The sequence below is a fragment of the Lynx canadensis genome, chromosome D3, assembly GCF_007474595.2.
Source record: "Lynx canadensis isolate LIC74 chromosome D3, mLynCan4.pri.v2, whole genome shotgun sequence".
In the NCBI taxonomy this organism is placed as follows: domain Eukaryota; kingdom Metazoa; phylum Chordata; class Mammalia; order Carnivora; family Felidae; genus Lynx; species Lynx canadensis.
This window is the reverse complement of record NC_044314.2, coordinates 778,327-793,037: the sequence shown is the minus strand read 5'-3', so window position 1 is coordinate 793,037 and position 14,711 is coordinate 778,327. Positions and strand designations below refer to the sequence as shown.

The following is a 14,711-nucleotide window of genomic DNA, read 5'->3' as shown; positions in this document are numbered from 1 at the left end:
CATGAACCAAGAGATCATGACCTGAGCCAAAGTCAGACACTTAACTGACTGAGCCACTCAGGCGCCCCAGCTTTCATTCGTTTTTTAAATTGTTTTTCTGTTATTTATTTCATTTGTCTCTGTTCTCATCTTTATTTTTTCCTTCCTTCAGCTAGCTTTGGGATTAGCTTATTCTTTTTCTAGTCCCATAATTGTAAAGTTAGGTCATCGATTTGAGAGCTTCCTCTTTTTTTAATATAAGCGCTTCTCGCGGTCAGTTTCCCCCTTAGCACCACTTACGTTGCACTTCGTTAAGTTTTTGCAAGTTGTACTTTCAGTATCATTTGTGTCCGAGCATCTCTTAATTTCCTTTGTGATTTCTTCTTAATTCATTCGTTGTTTAAAAGTGTCTAATTTCCACAATTTTGTGAATTTTCTGTTACTGATTTCTAACTTTATCTCGTCGTGGTTGGAGTAGATACTTCGTATGATGATCTGTTGAGACTTCATTTGTAACATAAGGTCTGTCCTGGGAAACGTCCCGTGTTCACTTGAGAAGAATGTGTTTGCTATTCTGGGTGGAGTCTTCTGTATGTCTGTTAGATCTAGTTGGTTTATTGTGCTGAGTTTTCTATTTACTTACCTGTGTCTGGTGGTTCCAGCCATAATTGTGAGTGGGATACTGGGGCTATAATTGTGAGTGGGTACTGGGGCCATGATTGTGAGTGGGATACTGGGGCCACGATTGTGAGTGGGATACTGGGGCCATAATTGTGAGTGGGATACTGGGGCCACGATTGTGAGTCGGATACTGGGGCCATAATTGTGAGTGGGATACTGGGGCCACGATTGTGAGTCGGATACTGGGGCCATAATTGTGAGTGGGTACTGGGGTCTCTAACTATTACTGCTGAGCTGTCTGTTCCAATACTCATAAATTCTGTCAGTTTTTGCTTCATATATTTTTATAGTTTTTGTTAGATGCACGGTTTATAATTTTCCTGCCCCATTGAACATTTAATAATATAAAATGTCTCTTGTAACCTTTTTTGATTTGATATTTATTTTGTCTGATATTCCTGTGGCCGCATCTGCTTGCTTTGCTTACTATTTGCATAGGATACGTTTCTCATACTTTTCACTTGCAACCTCTTTGTGTCTTTGGATGTAAAGTGAGCCTCCGCATGTAGACAGCATAGAGTTGGATCATGTGTTTTTATCCATTGTGCCAATCTCTGTCTTTTGATTGTTGAGTTTAATCCATTGATATTTGAAGTAATTACTGAAAAGAAGGGACTTCCTTCTGTCATTGTTCATTTTTTTCCCACATGCCTGGTAGGTTTTTTGTCCCTCATTTCCTACATTACTGTCTTCTATTGTATTTAGTTGGTTTTTGTAGTGAAACGTTTAAATTTCTCATTTCCTTTTGTGTATATTCTATAGCTGTTTTCTTTGCGGTTACCATGGGGATTACATTTAGCATCCTAAAAGATATAATACTCCAATTTGAATTTGTACCAACTTACGTTCAATAGCATACCGAGGCTCTGCTTCTGTATGGTTCCTTCCCCTCCCTTGTGTTTGCTGATGTCACACAATTACCTCTTTATGTGTTCTGTGCCTAAAAACATAAGCTAATAATTCTCCTAACACCAGCCTCTTAAGTAATGTAGAAAACAAGATTTGGAAGTACAGACCAAAGTGACAATACTAGCTTTTGTGTATGAGTTTCCTCAATTGCATAGAGAACAAAAAGGGCAGCTACCAACCACGTTATGATAATAATTGCCTATTTGTCTTTATTGGGGTGTTACTTCTCCGTGTATGTTCCAGTCACGGCGTCCCGTCCCTTCCCGGCAGGGCCGCCCGGCACAGGTCTTGCGGGAGAGGTCCAGCGCTCACACGCTGTCTTAGCTTTTGTTTGTCTGGGAAGGTGTTGATGTCGCCCTCACGTTTGAAGGACAGATTTGCTGGATCTAAGATTGTTGGCTGACGTGTGCGTGAGTGTGCGTGCGTGTGGCTGTGTCTGTTTTCGAGCACTTTGAATCAGTCAGCACACTGCCTTCCGGCCCCCCAAATTTCTAATGAAAAATCTGCACATAACCTTATCGGGGGCCCCTTGTGTGTGATGGTCTGCTGCTGCTGCCGCTTTTTTTTTTAAACTGCTTGCAAGATTCTCTTTGTGTTTGTCTTTTAGAAGTTTTGTTCCAACGCGTCTCTGTGGGTTTCTTTGAGTTCATCTTGCTTGGATGTGGTTGAACTTCTGCAGTGTTTACATTCCTGTCTTCCAGCAGATTCGGGGTGCTTTCACCCATTGTTTCTTCACATGTGTTCTCTGCCCTTTTCACTGCGTCCTCCCCTTTCAGGATCCCACCATCCGTTTATGGGTTTGGTCCCTGGGGCCCCACAGTCCGTCAGGCCTGTTAATTTTCCTCAACGTGTTTTCATTCTGTTTCTCAAACTCGGTCCTTTCTGCTGCTCTGTTTTCGGGTTTGCTGACCCCCCTGCCTCATCACATCTGCCGTGAGTCTTCAGGGAAACTGTCATTTCAGTCATTGGACTTTTCAGCTCTTAGGTGTCTTTTGGTTTCTTTTGGGGTTTCCTATCTCTGTCGATAATTTACATTTTGTTCACACACTGTTTTCTTGGCTTTCTCCGCATCTTCATTTCTTGGAACCTATTCAGTACTTTTCTTTTAAAGTCTTTGTCTAGTGTATCTGACGTCAGGTCTTTCTCAGGGATAGTTTCTCTTGATTTGTAATTTTTCCTTTTAATCGGCTGTCGTTTTCTGAGTTGTTTTATTTATATTTTTTAATGCCTTGCTATTGTTGAAACTGTTTTTTTTTTTTTTTTTAATATAGTAATGTGGTAACTCTAGAAGGCAAAATCTCTCCCTTCCTCAGGTTTTGCTGGGTTTTTAGTCATTATATTTATTGGTTTATTTTAATTATTACAGACTGTCTCTGTGCCGGGGGTCAGCCTACATTTAATGTCTTCTCTGGTCTTTTCCGAGCCTTTCCCTGGGCCTGCACGGTCACTTGCTGGTTTTTTCCCCCACGTGTGCAGTTGTTCTGGAATGTCCTAGTCTTTAACGTGTGGCTCCCAAAAGGGGAAAAGTGGAAAACAAAAGGGGGATAAGAGGGCACTTATCCCCTTGAAGTCACTCGAGCTGGAGCTGGAGGGGTGACAGCAATGGCCGCCAGCCTCTGAGTCCGCACCTGTGTGGTCAGAGCATGGCCTCCTGCCGTTTGGGGGACGGGGTCCTTTTCGTCCACCTGGCTTCTGCGGGCTGCTCCAGAAACACGTGCCCGGCTGCCTGCCACATGGCTGGGGCGCGGGACGGGTAGGTGCTGCTGTGCTGCGAGCTGGAATGGACCAAAATCGACTACTTCTCCCGGACACGTGGCAGGCCTCGGGCAGAGTCCAGAGTTCCAAAGCAGTCCCATCACACAGGTTCCGCCCCTGCTGTTGTCATCTGGGGGGGAGAGATTCCCGGGGCCCCTGCTCTGCCGTCTTCCCAGAATCCCCTGTCTAAAGTCCCTCGTTGTTCACTTTATTTTGCAGTGCGTCCCAGCGCTCAGTAAGTGCGCCGGCTTGTGCACTCGGGTTTATCACTGTGGATATCTAACGTAAAAAAGTCGCTAACTTGCCATTTTCTTCCTTTTCTGTCTGAACAGGAAGACAGTGACCCGCCCATTCACGAAAGTCTCAGCATAGAAAATACACTGTGGGCGAACACCATTGTGGCGTCAGGTAAGAAGTAAGCTCTTACGTTAGCGTGGACGCTCACACACGGGAGATTGTGCACAGTGTCTCTGGAAGTGCCTGTCCCACACGGGGACCTTAACAACATGCCCTGGGGGCCGGGGGCAGGCCCTGGGGCCGTGCGTCCCAGGCCAGCGCTGGCTGTGGCCCGTGTGCCACCTGGCACGTTCGCTCTGAGGGGCGGGGCCCAGAGCCGCCGCGAGCAGTGTGCCTGCCCTCTGTGCCTCGGGGCAGGGGCGCTCTGCTGGCCGTGACGACTCTCTCCGGCAAGCCTGTCGGTGCCCCCGGGGCGCGTGGTCCTTACCGAGAGGCGGCGGGGCAGGGCCCGGGGCGCGTGGTGGCCTTTGAGGGATCTTCCAACTCCTCCTCCGTCATCCGCAGGATTCACAGGAGGCCACTGTGGTGGGTTGTCTGTCGGGGAGGAAAGTATTAGATGAGGCAGGGGGGACCTCGGGATGTAGTGCATGTTGGGCCTTTGGGGGCCAGCGTAAAGGTCCTTCGCTTTTTTTGAGTGAAAGCGGAGGATGTTGGAGTGTTCCTAGTGGCTGAACAGGAAGGTCACCTAAATTTACGTTTCGGAAAGTGAAGATCTCTGGAGTATTGAAATCTAAGTGATGATCAGCTTTCTAGAAAAGTAGTCGACTTGCCAGTGGTAAGTGGGACTGAACCTGAGAAGCAGGAAGCCTGAAGGACGCTGGTAGGGGTGGGGAGGCCAGGACGCGATCGGGGGAGGGCTGTGTGTCTTACCTGTGGCCCGACGCTGGCCGCCCTCCTGTCTGGGAGCTCAGTCGCTCTTCTGGCGGTTTTGTGAGAATCCCTCTCAGGGCCGGGCGCCGGCGATGCAGCGTGGGGCGGAGTGCTTACAGGTCCTGGCCTCGGGCGCTCACGGGCAAGGAAGAGAGACTCTGCTAAAGTGAGGCCGCCACGTCAAGCTGTGTGAAGTACCACAGGGAAGGAGAGGGTGCCCCGAAATCATAGACGCCTCAGTCCTTACCTGGTGAGAGCGGAGGGGGGGCTTAGATTGAGGAATAGACCGGTGCAGCGGGCGAGGGGGCGGAAAGGCGTGGGAGGATCCTTGTCGCGCCCGCAGCCGCTTGAGGGCCTGGTGCCCCGTGGGCCGAAGAGGTGATGCCCGCGTGCCTGGCGCACGGAGAAGAGACGGCCACACACGCAGGGCGGTTCTGTGCGCGTGTGCGCGAGGGCCTGTGTGGGCACGTGTTCACCTTTTAGGGAATGGAGGGTCAACGGGGACTTCGCTATACACATGTCCCAGAAAAAGGGTGACGGCATACAGGACAGTTTTCATAGAAATTCCATGAGCTGTTTCAGGATTTTCATACTGATGGATTTTAAAAATCTTCTCAAAATAAAGAGAAAGAGGAAGTAAGGATAGCACGCGCAGGAGAGACTCAGGGGGCGCAGGCCAGGTCTCGGGCCGTGTAGGCCTCGGGGAGGGGAGACTCACGGTGCCCCTGGAGTCACCGTGGAGGGGGCACCGTCACCAGGAGAGATCTCCGAATCCTGTGCTCACGCTTTCTCCGCGTGGCTGTTTCCTGTTCGCCTCACTGACCCCCGAGGATCACCCAGCCTCACCTTGTTCGTCTCGCTGCACGGGCCACGGACTGTGGCTCAGAGAGGCCCACGTTAGCGTGGTCACGCGGCCAGGCTGTCGCAGGGTCAGGATTTGAATCCAGGTGGCTGTCCTCCACAGCGGTCACCCTTCAGCCCGTAGCATTTTATAGTTTGTAGACAAATATTTACAACATACCACACGTTAGCTAAGGTTGGTCACGGATTTTACATTTTCTCTGTCTAGAGTTAGGTTCTGTTTTGTTCCTGTCATATTGAAGACACTCACCATTCATTTTATTTGATCCTGTGTTCCCTGCGTATTGGACTGTGGCCCGTCTCCCCACAGATAGAGAAGCACCCGACCGGAAGGCTCGTTCCCTGTACCCGCCTTCCTGCCCTCTCTCCAGGTGACCTTTCACCGGTGGCCCCTGCTTGTGCACCCTGGCGGCGCACGCGTTAGGCATCAGATACGCTTGCCGTCCTGAGAACCGTTTCTTGCCCCATGATGTGCAGACTTCAGTTTGCCCGGGGTTATTTCGTCTTCCAAGAAAGTATTTCTGTCGCTCTAAAACCATCCATTCAGAAAAATTTAAATAAGACACATCTAATTTTAATTTGTGTTTGGACATTTAAAAAATGCAAACTGTTTTCATTAATTTGAAATATTTTAAGACATCTTTACCTTAGTTAAAAACCTTAATAATGTGAGCAATTAAGGGCTCGTGTCTTCTTTATACTTGATTACAAGTTGAGAAGGAAAGATTGGAATTTTTTTCATCTTATTTTTTTAAATGTTATGTGTCAACGGGATTCAGGTTGCCTCCTGTGTGAAGTGAACACAGACTTTCCTCCCCGGCCCTGGGGTCCTGATGCGTGGGGTCGAGGACTCGACTTAACAACACAGAGGACCCGAGGACTGAGGGTCCCACAAGAGGGGCAAACACAGATGCTCATGGTGCCGCCCTCTTGTTCCCCTTGTAGGATTCTAAACGTCATTTCTCCAGAGCAGAGTCATGTCCCAGAGAGCGGCCGTGGTAGCCAGGGTTGAGCACACCTAACTGCCAAGAGCCTGGAAGCAGAGATGTGCATCTGGGGCAGGGCTGCTGGGCGTGTGTGCAGATGGGGGTCTAAGGTGACCCCCCCGCCCCCGAGCAGGGCTGCTGGGTGTGTGCGCAGATGGGGTCCTGGACGACCGACCCCCCCCCGCCCAGGGCAGGGCTGCTGGGCATGTGTGCAGACGGGGGTCCAGGGTGATCCCCCCCCCCCAGGTCAGGGCTGCTGGGCGTGTGTGCAGATGGGGGTCTAAGGTGACCCCCCCCCCAGAGCAGGGCTGCTGGGTGTGTGCGCAGATGGGGTCCTGGACCACCGACCCCCCCCGCCCAGGGCAGAGCTGCTGGGCGTGTGTGCAGATGGGGGTCCAGGGTGACCCCCCCCCCAGGGCAGGGCTGCTGGGTGTGTGCGCAGATGGGGTCCTGGATGACCGACCCCCCCCCCCCCCCCAGAGCAGGGCTGCTGAGCGTGTGTGCAGATGGGGTCCTGGATGACCGACCCCCCCCGTCCAGGGCAGAGCTGCTGGGCGTGTGTGCAGATGGGGGTCCAGGGTGACCCCCCCCCCCAGGGCAGGGCTGCAGGGTAGTGTGCAGATGGGGGTCCTGGGTGACCCCCCCAGGGCAGGGCTGAGGAGCGTGTGCTTAGACAGGGGTCCAGGGTGACCCCCCCCCCCAGGGCAGGGCTGCTGGGCATGTGTGCAGATGGGGGTCCAGGGTGACCCCCCCCCCAGGGCAGGGCTGCTGGGTGTGTGCGCAGATGGGGTCCTGGATGACCGACCCCCCCCCCCCAGGGCAGAGCTGCTGGGCGTGTGTGCAGACGGGGGTCCAGGGTGACCCCCCCCCCCAGGGCAGGGCTGCTGGGCGTGTGTGCAGATGGGGGTCCTGGGTGACCCCCCCCAGGGCAGGGCTGAGGAGCGTGTGCTTAGACAGGGGTCCAGGGTGACCCCCCCCCCCCAGGGCAGGGCTGCTGGGCATGTGTGCAGATGGGGGTCCAGGGTGACCCCCCCCCCAGGGCAGGGCTGCTGGGTGTGTGCGCAGATGGGGTCCTGGATGACCGACCCCCCCCCCCAGGGCAGAGCTGCTGGGCGTGTGTGCAGACGGGGGTCCAGGGTGACCCCCCCCCCCCAGGGCAGGGCTGCTGGGCGTGTGTGCAGATGGGGGTCCTGGGTGACCCCCCCAGGGCAGGGCTGAGGAGCGTGTGCTTAGGGGTCCAGGGTGACCCCCCCCCCAGGGCAGGGCTGCTGGGCGTGTGTGCAGATGGGGTCTTGGACGACCGACCCCCCCGCCCAGGGCAGGGCTGCTGGGCGTGTGTGCAGATGGGGGTCTAAGGTGACCCCCCCCCCCCCCAGAGCAGGGCTGCTGGGTGTGTGCGCAGATGGGGTCCTGGACGACCGACCCCCCCGCCCAGGGCAGAGCTGCTGGGCGTGTGTGCAGATGGGGGTCTAAGGTGACCCCCCCCCAGAGCAGGGCTGCTGGGTGTGTGCGCAGATGGGGTCCTGGATGACCGACCCCCCCGCCCAGGGCAGAGCTGCTGGGCGTGTGTGCAGACGGGGGTCCAGGGTGACCCCCCCCCCCCGGGCAGGGCTGCTGGGCGTGTGTGCAGATGGGGGTCCTGGGTGACCCCCCCCAGGGCAGGGCTGAGAAGCGTGTGCTTAGACAGGGGTCCAGGGTGACCCCCCCCCCAGGGCAGGGCTGCTGGGCGTGTGTGCAGATGGGGGTCCTGGGTGACCCCCCCAGGGCAGGGCTGAGGAGCGTGTGCTTAGACAGGGGTCCAGGGTGACCCCACCCCCCCCCAGGGCAGGGCTGCTGGGCGTGTGTGCAGATGGGGGTCCTGGGTGACCCCCCCAGGGCAGGGCTGAGGAGCGTGTGCTTAGACAGGGGTCCAGGGTGACCCCCCCCCCAGGGCAGGGCTGCTGGGCATGTGTGCAGACGGGGGTCCAGGGTGACCCCTTTGGATATGAAGTAATTCAGTGTCAAAAGAATTTGGACATATATATTGTTTTTGGTTTTTGGTTGTTTCATTTTTCTTGGTAATTTTGGGCACGGCAATTTCTAAAACTAGTCCTCATGACAGATTAGAAATTTGAAAATCAAACCTGTCCCTTTAGCATGCATAGTTTGTGAGGCTCCTGCTGCAGAGAGGTTGGTGGATTAGAACTGGGGTGGCAGGAGAAGCTGTCCCCCTAGGGTCCACTGGAGGGACCCGACCCGGAGAGCTCTGGTGTGGGTGCACACGACAGCGTGGTGGTGAAGCATTGCCACAGCGGGGGGGACCGCAGGGACACGCCAGCACGCAGTTCATCGCTCCCAACGAGGGCTGGGAGTTGCTGCTTCTCAAACCGTGCGTGTCATGGAGCGGGCGGTCTTGGCAGCTAGGAGGTGGGGGAGGCAACTCTGCCCTCCTTCCGGCCCATCCGATCCCCACCCCCGACTGTGTGCACAGCTGGTGGAGCCCAGACCTGGTGCGGGGCACAGCAGCAGCCGCGTCCCTGGCCTCGGTCTCTCCGTGTGCATCCGGGTGGGGTCTGGCACCTGGGTCACCAGCACCCTCGGCCGCTGGCCGGAGTCTTCGCCGTCCCCGCCATCCTGGGCACGCGGAATCGCTGTAGCGGATGGGCAGCCCGTGCTTGGGGGTTTGTGGAGACGGGTGCCGGGAAGGTGGTTTTCACACTGACCCGGCAGGTTCCTGACTGATAGTGCACAATGGCTCTCTGGGTCCGTCTGTCTCTACGACACGGGATCCTTGTCAGACTTTCTGATGCCTGTGCTCTGTTGTGTCCCCTCCCTGGTCTCATGATATCCCCTTCCCCACGTGCACACTGTTGCCACGTATACAGGGCGTATGCGACCTCTTAGCCCGTACCGGTCCATAACTAGGTGCCATTTGTCAACGAGAGTCGAGAGTCTTCCAAATACTTTGTGCTGATTTGAGTAACGTTAGCAGTCAGAGCGCATGACAGGCTCAGAAGAAAATGCACTCCACACGGAGGACTCATTTCTGTTGAGCATGAAATGAGGTAACACACGAGAGCCTTCACCAGACTTGAGTAGATTATGCAAGTAAGATTACACGAGGACTCTGTTAAATACTCACCACATGTGGGGGATGTGGCCCGCAGACTCCGATTCTGTGCGAGGGCTGTGTGTGTCTGATTGTGTACGATGCCTGTGTGTGTCCGATCCTGTATGGTATCTGTGTAAATATGAGTGAATTGTTCCTTGTTAGCTTTCACTATTTCTCGTATTTTGATGCTTTTAACTGTGATGCCAGCCTAGAGTCAACATTGCTAATAATTTGTCTGGATTTTAGGACAGGTTTTGTAGCCTGATTAATTTTTTTTGTCCTGAGACTTGTTTGTTCTGCTAATATTAAAAATAATTTTGTAGTTTGTCTTGTTTTTTTGTTTTGCTTTTTTTTTTTTTTTTTTTTTTCAACGTTTATTTATTTTTGGGACAGAGAGAGACAGAGCATGAACGGGGGAGGGGCAGAGAGAGAGGGAGACACAGAATCGGAAACAGGCTCCAGGCTCCGAGCCATCAGCCCAGAGCCCGACGCGGGGCTCGAACTCACGGACCGCGAGATCGTGACCTGGCTGAAGTCGGACGCTTAACCGACTGCGCCACCCAGGCGCCCCAATGTTTTGCTTTTTTAATATTAGCTTATGTAACGGTAGACACTTTCATTTTTTAATTTTTTTCTTAAAAAAAATTTTTTTTAATGTTTATTTGCTTTTGAGAGAGACAGAGACAGACCACGAGCAGGGAAGGGGTAGAGAGAAAGGGAGACAAAGAATCCGAAGCAGGTTCCAGGCTCTGATCTGTCAGCACAGAGCCCGACCCGGGACTTGAACCCACCAAATGTGAGAGCGTGACTTGAGCTGAAGTCGGACACTTAACCGACTGAGCCACCCAGGTGCCCTGTGACATTAGACACTTTCATATTTTGGTTAAGTTAAACTTGATGGGCAAAAAAGGGAGAAAATCCTGATCCGGTTAGATTGAGCCTTTGGTTCACTGACTAAAGAACGTCTGATGTGTTGGTTTTGAAAGTCCCTTCCGGTCCGGTCGCACTGTGTATGTGCTGTGTCCCCACGCGCTGCGTACAGGGCTGCTGTCCGAAGCGTGTCTGGGTAATACCGCGGGAAGGTAGCCTGTGTGCAGTTTGGGCCAGCCTTCATGCTGCACGGGGGTCACTGTTTTCGGGACACGGTAAACTCGAGCCTCACAGCTTTCCGGATGGCACACAGTTAAAAGCGGGAGCGGGGGCGGGGGGATGCTTATTTTCAAATAAAAATGTGTAACCTCTGCAGATACGACCGCTGAGGTCCTGTGCCATCTCCCGCCTCCCTGAGCGCTCTGCGGAGGAGACCGGTCGCAGGGTCGCGCGAGTAACTTGCAGCTTTCTGTTCGCGTGCACCCAGGGGCTCACTAAGATCACGTGCGCTCCGTGGGTCCTAATGACTCGCGACATTTCACACGTTACAGTAGCATGACGTCACAGAGTTTTTGTATCACCGTCGTCTCCGTGAGTCCTGCTCGGCAGCTGCAGACGTGACCGTGCCCTCACCTTAATCGCTTCTCACCGCCAGAACGTACGAAAACCAGAAAACCGGGAATGTAAATGATGCCCGGCTGCAGTTTAGAAACAGACTTGAAAGGGCTTTCGTTTGGCGTTGCGGAGGCGAGTGCCTCTGAGCCTTTCGGGGGCTGTTCCAGGGGCGTTTCTTCATTCTTCTGCCTCACGCTTGACAGGCCACAAAATGACCACGTGCGCTTAGGAAACCACACCTCCAGGGCACGTGGATAAAAAAGACTAACGATATCCGCGTTCAAAATCAAATAATTTGTGCGTAATTGTCTCTCACTGCTTTAATTGTGTCTGTGCTGGAGCGTCAGCAGAGGCTCCGACTCGCGGTCCTGCCCGAGCCCCTCGTGCGGGGAAGGTGGCTCAGCCGGTGCCGTCCGGGGGCGCGGGTCCCGGGACGCAGCCTCTCCTCACGTACCTCCGGCACCGGCAGACGGGAACGGATGAGGGGCCACCCTTTCCTTGACGGCAAAAAGCATAGTCGTACGTTTTCTAATGTGCGTAGGCGCTGCTTGAGGAATCGTTTGAGTTGTATGTTGAAAGGAGTTTATTTTGAAGTTGAGACTAGACTTTCCTGAACTAGCCCAGTCAAATATGCTGTTGGATAAGTTTATATAAAATTAAGTAGCGAATAATATTTTCCGTCAAGACCGTTGATTAGAAAGTGTTCTCTGTGCTCACTCTGAGGCCTCTCGGTAAGGACCGCTCTCGTGTTTTTGCAGGTACTGTAATAGGTGTTGTCATTTATACGGGAAAAGAGACTCGAAGTGTAATGAACACATCCAATCCAAAAAATAAGGTAGGCTAGATTAAGGAGCGGCTGCTTTAATGACTTGATTTTCCCTTTCAGTAAGAAAGTGCTGCGCTTCTGAAGAGCTGGTTTGCTTGGGCTTAATATATCCCGTAAAAACAGACTTCCAGAGATGGTGGTGATTCCAGATGTGAACTGTCTGTACTTGTGTCACAGCATGCCCAAACTGAACAGCTTCCGACAGTGTCTTTTCTTGCTTAATCAGAGTCGTTTATGTCTCTTAAGTTTTCTCTATTGGACATATAATTTGCCTGTAATTTGATGGTTAATTGTGGGTCTCTTCAATTTATTTATGTATTTTATAATTTGTTTTAATTTTTTGTCTCGATGGTTCATTTTTAAAAGAATCTATATTGACATGTTATAGTATTTAATTTGATAGTATGGCATGGTTAAACTTGTTTTATTTAAGTTACTTTCATCGCATAAGAAGCATATTGAAAATCAGATTTTAGTTTTAAAGACTGCTTGATTATATTTCTAAATTGATTGTATTTGTTATATTCCTTAAATTATTATTTATGTAGCCAGCATGTGTGTGTAAGTTAGATTGTAACAAAAAGTTTGAATTGTTAGCTGTTATTTGGATAATACATGTTGTATGTGCTGATGCCTACTTTATGAGAAGTTCATGCTAACTGTGCATTTTACACATTTTTATTTGAAATATAATTGGAGGTGTGTCTAAGAACAAAAAAAACCACCACTCTTCGTGGATTCATACCTTGCTTTGTGAGTAATAGAAAAAGTTAACTTTCGTTGGAATTTTTAGTACAAAGTAACAGTGAAATAATTCTTTGAGGAGATATTTTAATGGATAAGATGTGTTTCTTCTTTTCTTTTTTCTTTTTTTAGCTGAATACTGTTTTAAAAAAATAGTTAACCCTTCTGGAGCACCTGGGTGGGGCTCAGTCAGTTGAGCATCAGACTCTTGATTTCGGCGCAGGTCATGATCTCACAGTTTGTGGGCTCGAGCCCTGCGTAGGGCTCTGTGCTGATAGCGTGGAGCCTGCTTGGGATTCTCCCTCTCAAAATAAAGAAATAAATGTAAATCAATAAAGTAAAACAGTTAACCCTTCCAACATTAGGAAGGCATCCGTGACCCTCTGAATGTCTCCCCGTCTGCCGTGCAGCAGAGCGGCACTGACGGCCTCAGGTCTGGAGGGCCCCGGACTCCACCAGGGTCACACGAGTCATCCTGGTGAGCTTGACGAACACCGTGTCCGTCAGGACTCCCAGATGGCTCTGTGTGTGACACATCGACTAAAGCGAAAGAGAAATGTCGTACTACTAGCATTTTAGTATAAATTCTGATTGTGATAACCGGGAGAATTATGCTTGTCGATTATATTACAGCTTTGCACTAATTTGAAGAAATCAGAGTCCTCAATTCCTCAGTAGAGTTAAATTTATTTGAGAATAAACTATTAAATTATCGACAGAATCGCACGCATACATGCCTATGTTTTCTGGGAAGTACGGTGATTTTTTTTTCTTCAGTAAGCAAAACTAGAATGTTCTAATAATGCATGTGTGGGTCGTAGGGTGTGTTTTTTTTCCTTAATCGTTTTACTTTTAGGATGAATACTGAGGGTAAATTCAATTTTAAATGTTAAGTTTTAAAATCTTAGAAGTTGTCCTGTCATTTGACGTGACTCCTGCCTCCGGGCACCTTATTCTTTGGCGCGGCTTACATTCTGTCCCCTCCCACCGTCCCCGTGCGCAGCTCGCTGTCCACGCGCCTGTGGTTCTGGCTCACGTGCTCTTTTCCGTGGGTGTTGACGCGGGGGCAGTCAGGCGACCTTCCCCGTTGCTGCCTGCGGTGAGGAGCTGGCCCAGGGTTTACTGGTCAGAGTCGGTGCTGCCACCAACCAGCTCTGTGGCCCTGGGCAAGTGGCTTGATTCTGTGTCTTGCTAAGTAAACGTCCCCCGACATTACTGTCTTCCTGTCAAGTGAAGTGTGCGGTGTGAACGAGTGCCTTGCTTCTTCAGCCCAGCCCTCGTCGTCAGTCCCGAGATGCTCACTGTGCGAGCAGCCGTGGGGCGCTCTCCCCGACGCCGCCACGCCAGGCAGCCCGGGGACCCCTGAGTGCCCGTGTGCACAGCCTTCTGCCGCTGCTCCCGTCCCTCCTCCTCCTCCCCCCTCCTCCACCTCCTCCTCCCTCTTCTTCCTCCTCTTCCTCCTCCCCACTCCCTCCTTCTTAAAAAAATAGCCTTCTAAGTTTCCTTCGTGTTAATGCAAAGTATCTATAAAACGAAGGGTGGCTTTGGCGTTTTGCAGAATGGGTCTCAAAACGCTGCCCTGCCACTTGTCAGCCCCACGTGTGGAGCAAACGTGCTGTCATCGGCTGGCGCCTTTCTGGTGCTTGAGTCAGCCTTCAGGGCTCCCCTTCCGGTGGAAATCAGCGTAGCCGTGATAGCCGAGGCCGAGGTGCAGAGCCGACACGCGGCAGGTGCTGTGGACGTGACGTCATGAGTCCGCACAGCCCTCAGAGGGAACGGTGTCATCTGGTTTTAGAGCAGGGACATCGCCGTGCGGAAGGCTGCGCCTGTCAGCGTGGGGCTCGCTTCTCCGTGAGGGCGCTGAGGGTCACAGAGCTCCCATGTGCTGTGAAAACACTTCTGTAAATCAAGGCGTAAGAAGAAGAAAATCTCTACGTTTGCGTATATTAAGTCTTTCGAAGCGTTAAGTGTCAGGTTTATAAGAGAAAACCTCAGGAAACGTTGTAAGCGTGCTACAGTGGGCAAAGAGGAGCAGCTGTAGTTTCTCCAGGGGAAGCACTGACCCATGCTGGAGGAAAGGGTTCGGTGACACTCAGATGCCTGAAGAAAGGAGGACAGAAAGTATCGTTCGCTCTAAGACACTGTGTGGAGAACGTCCCCGTGTTCCTGGACATCTGAGACGGCTACTGGAAACAAGGAACCCCTTCAGAGTCAAGTCGGATCGTGT

General features: G+C 51.9%; 1 protein-coding gene across 1 annotated transcript in view; it reads left to right on the top strand.

Annotated features, from left to right (window-relative positions):
- ATP9B (ATPase phospholipid transporting 9B (putative)) overlaps nucleotides 1-14,711 on the top strand; it is a 204,428-nt gene that overhangs the window by 123,892 nt on the left and 65,825 nt on the right. The window contains exons 10-11 of the mRNA XM_030336998.1: nucleotides 3,657-3,732; nucleotides 11,673-11,749. Of these exons, the coding sequence (XP_030192858.1) occupies nucleotides 3,657-3,732; nucleotides 11,673-11,749 (153 nt within the window). The remainder of the gene's footprint in view (nucleotides 1-3,656; nucleotides 3,733-11,672; nucleotides 11,750-14,711) is intronic.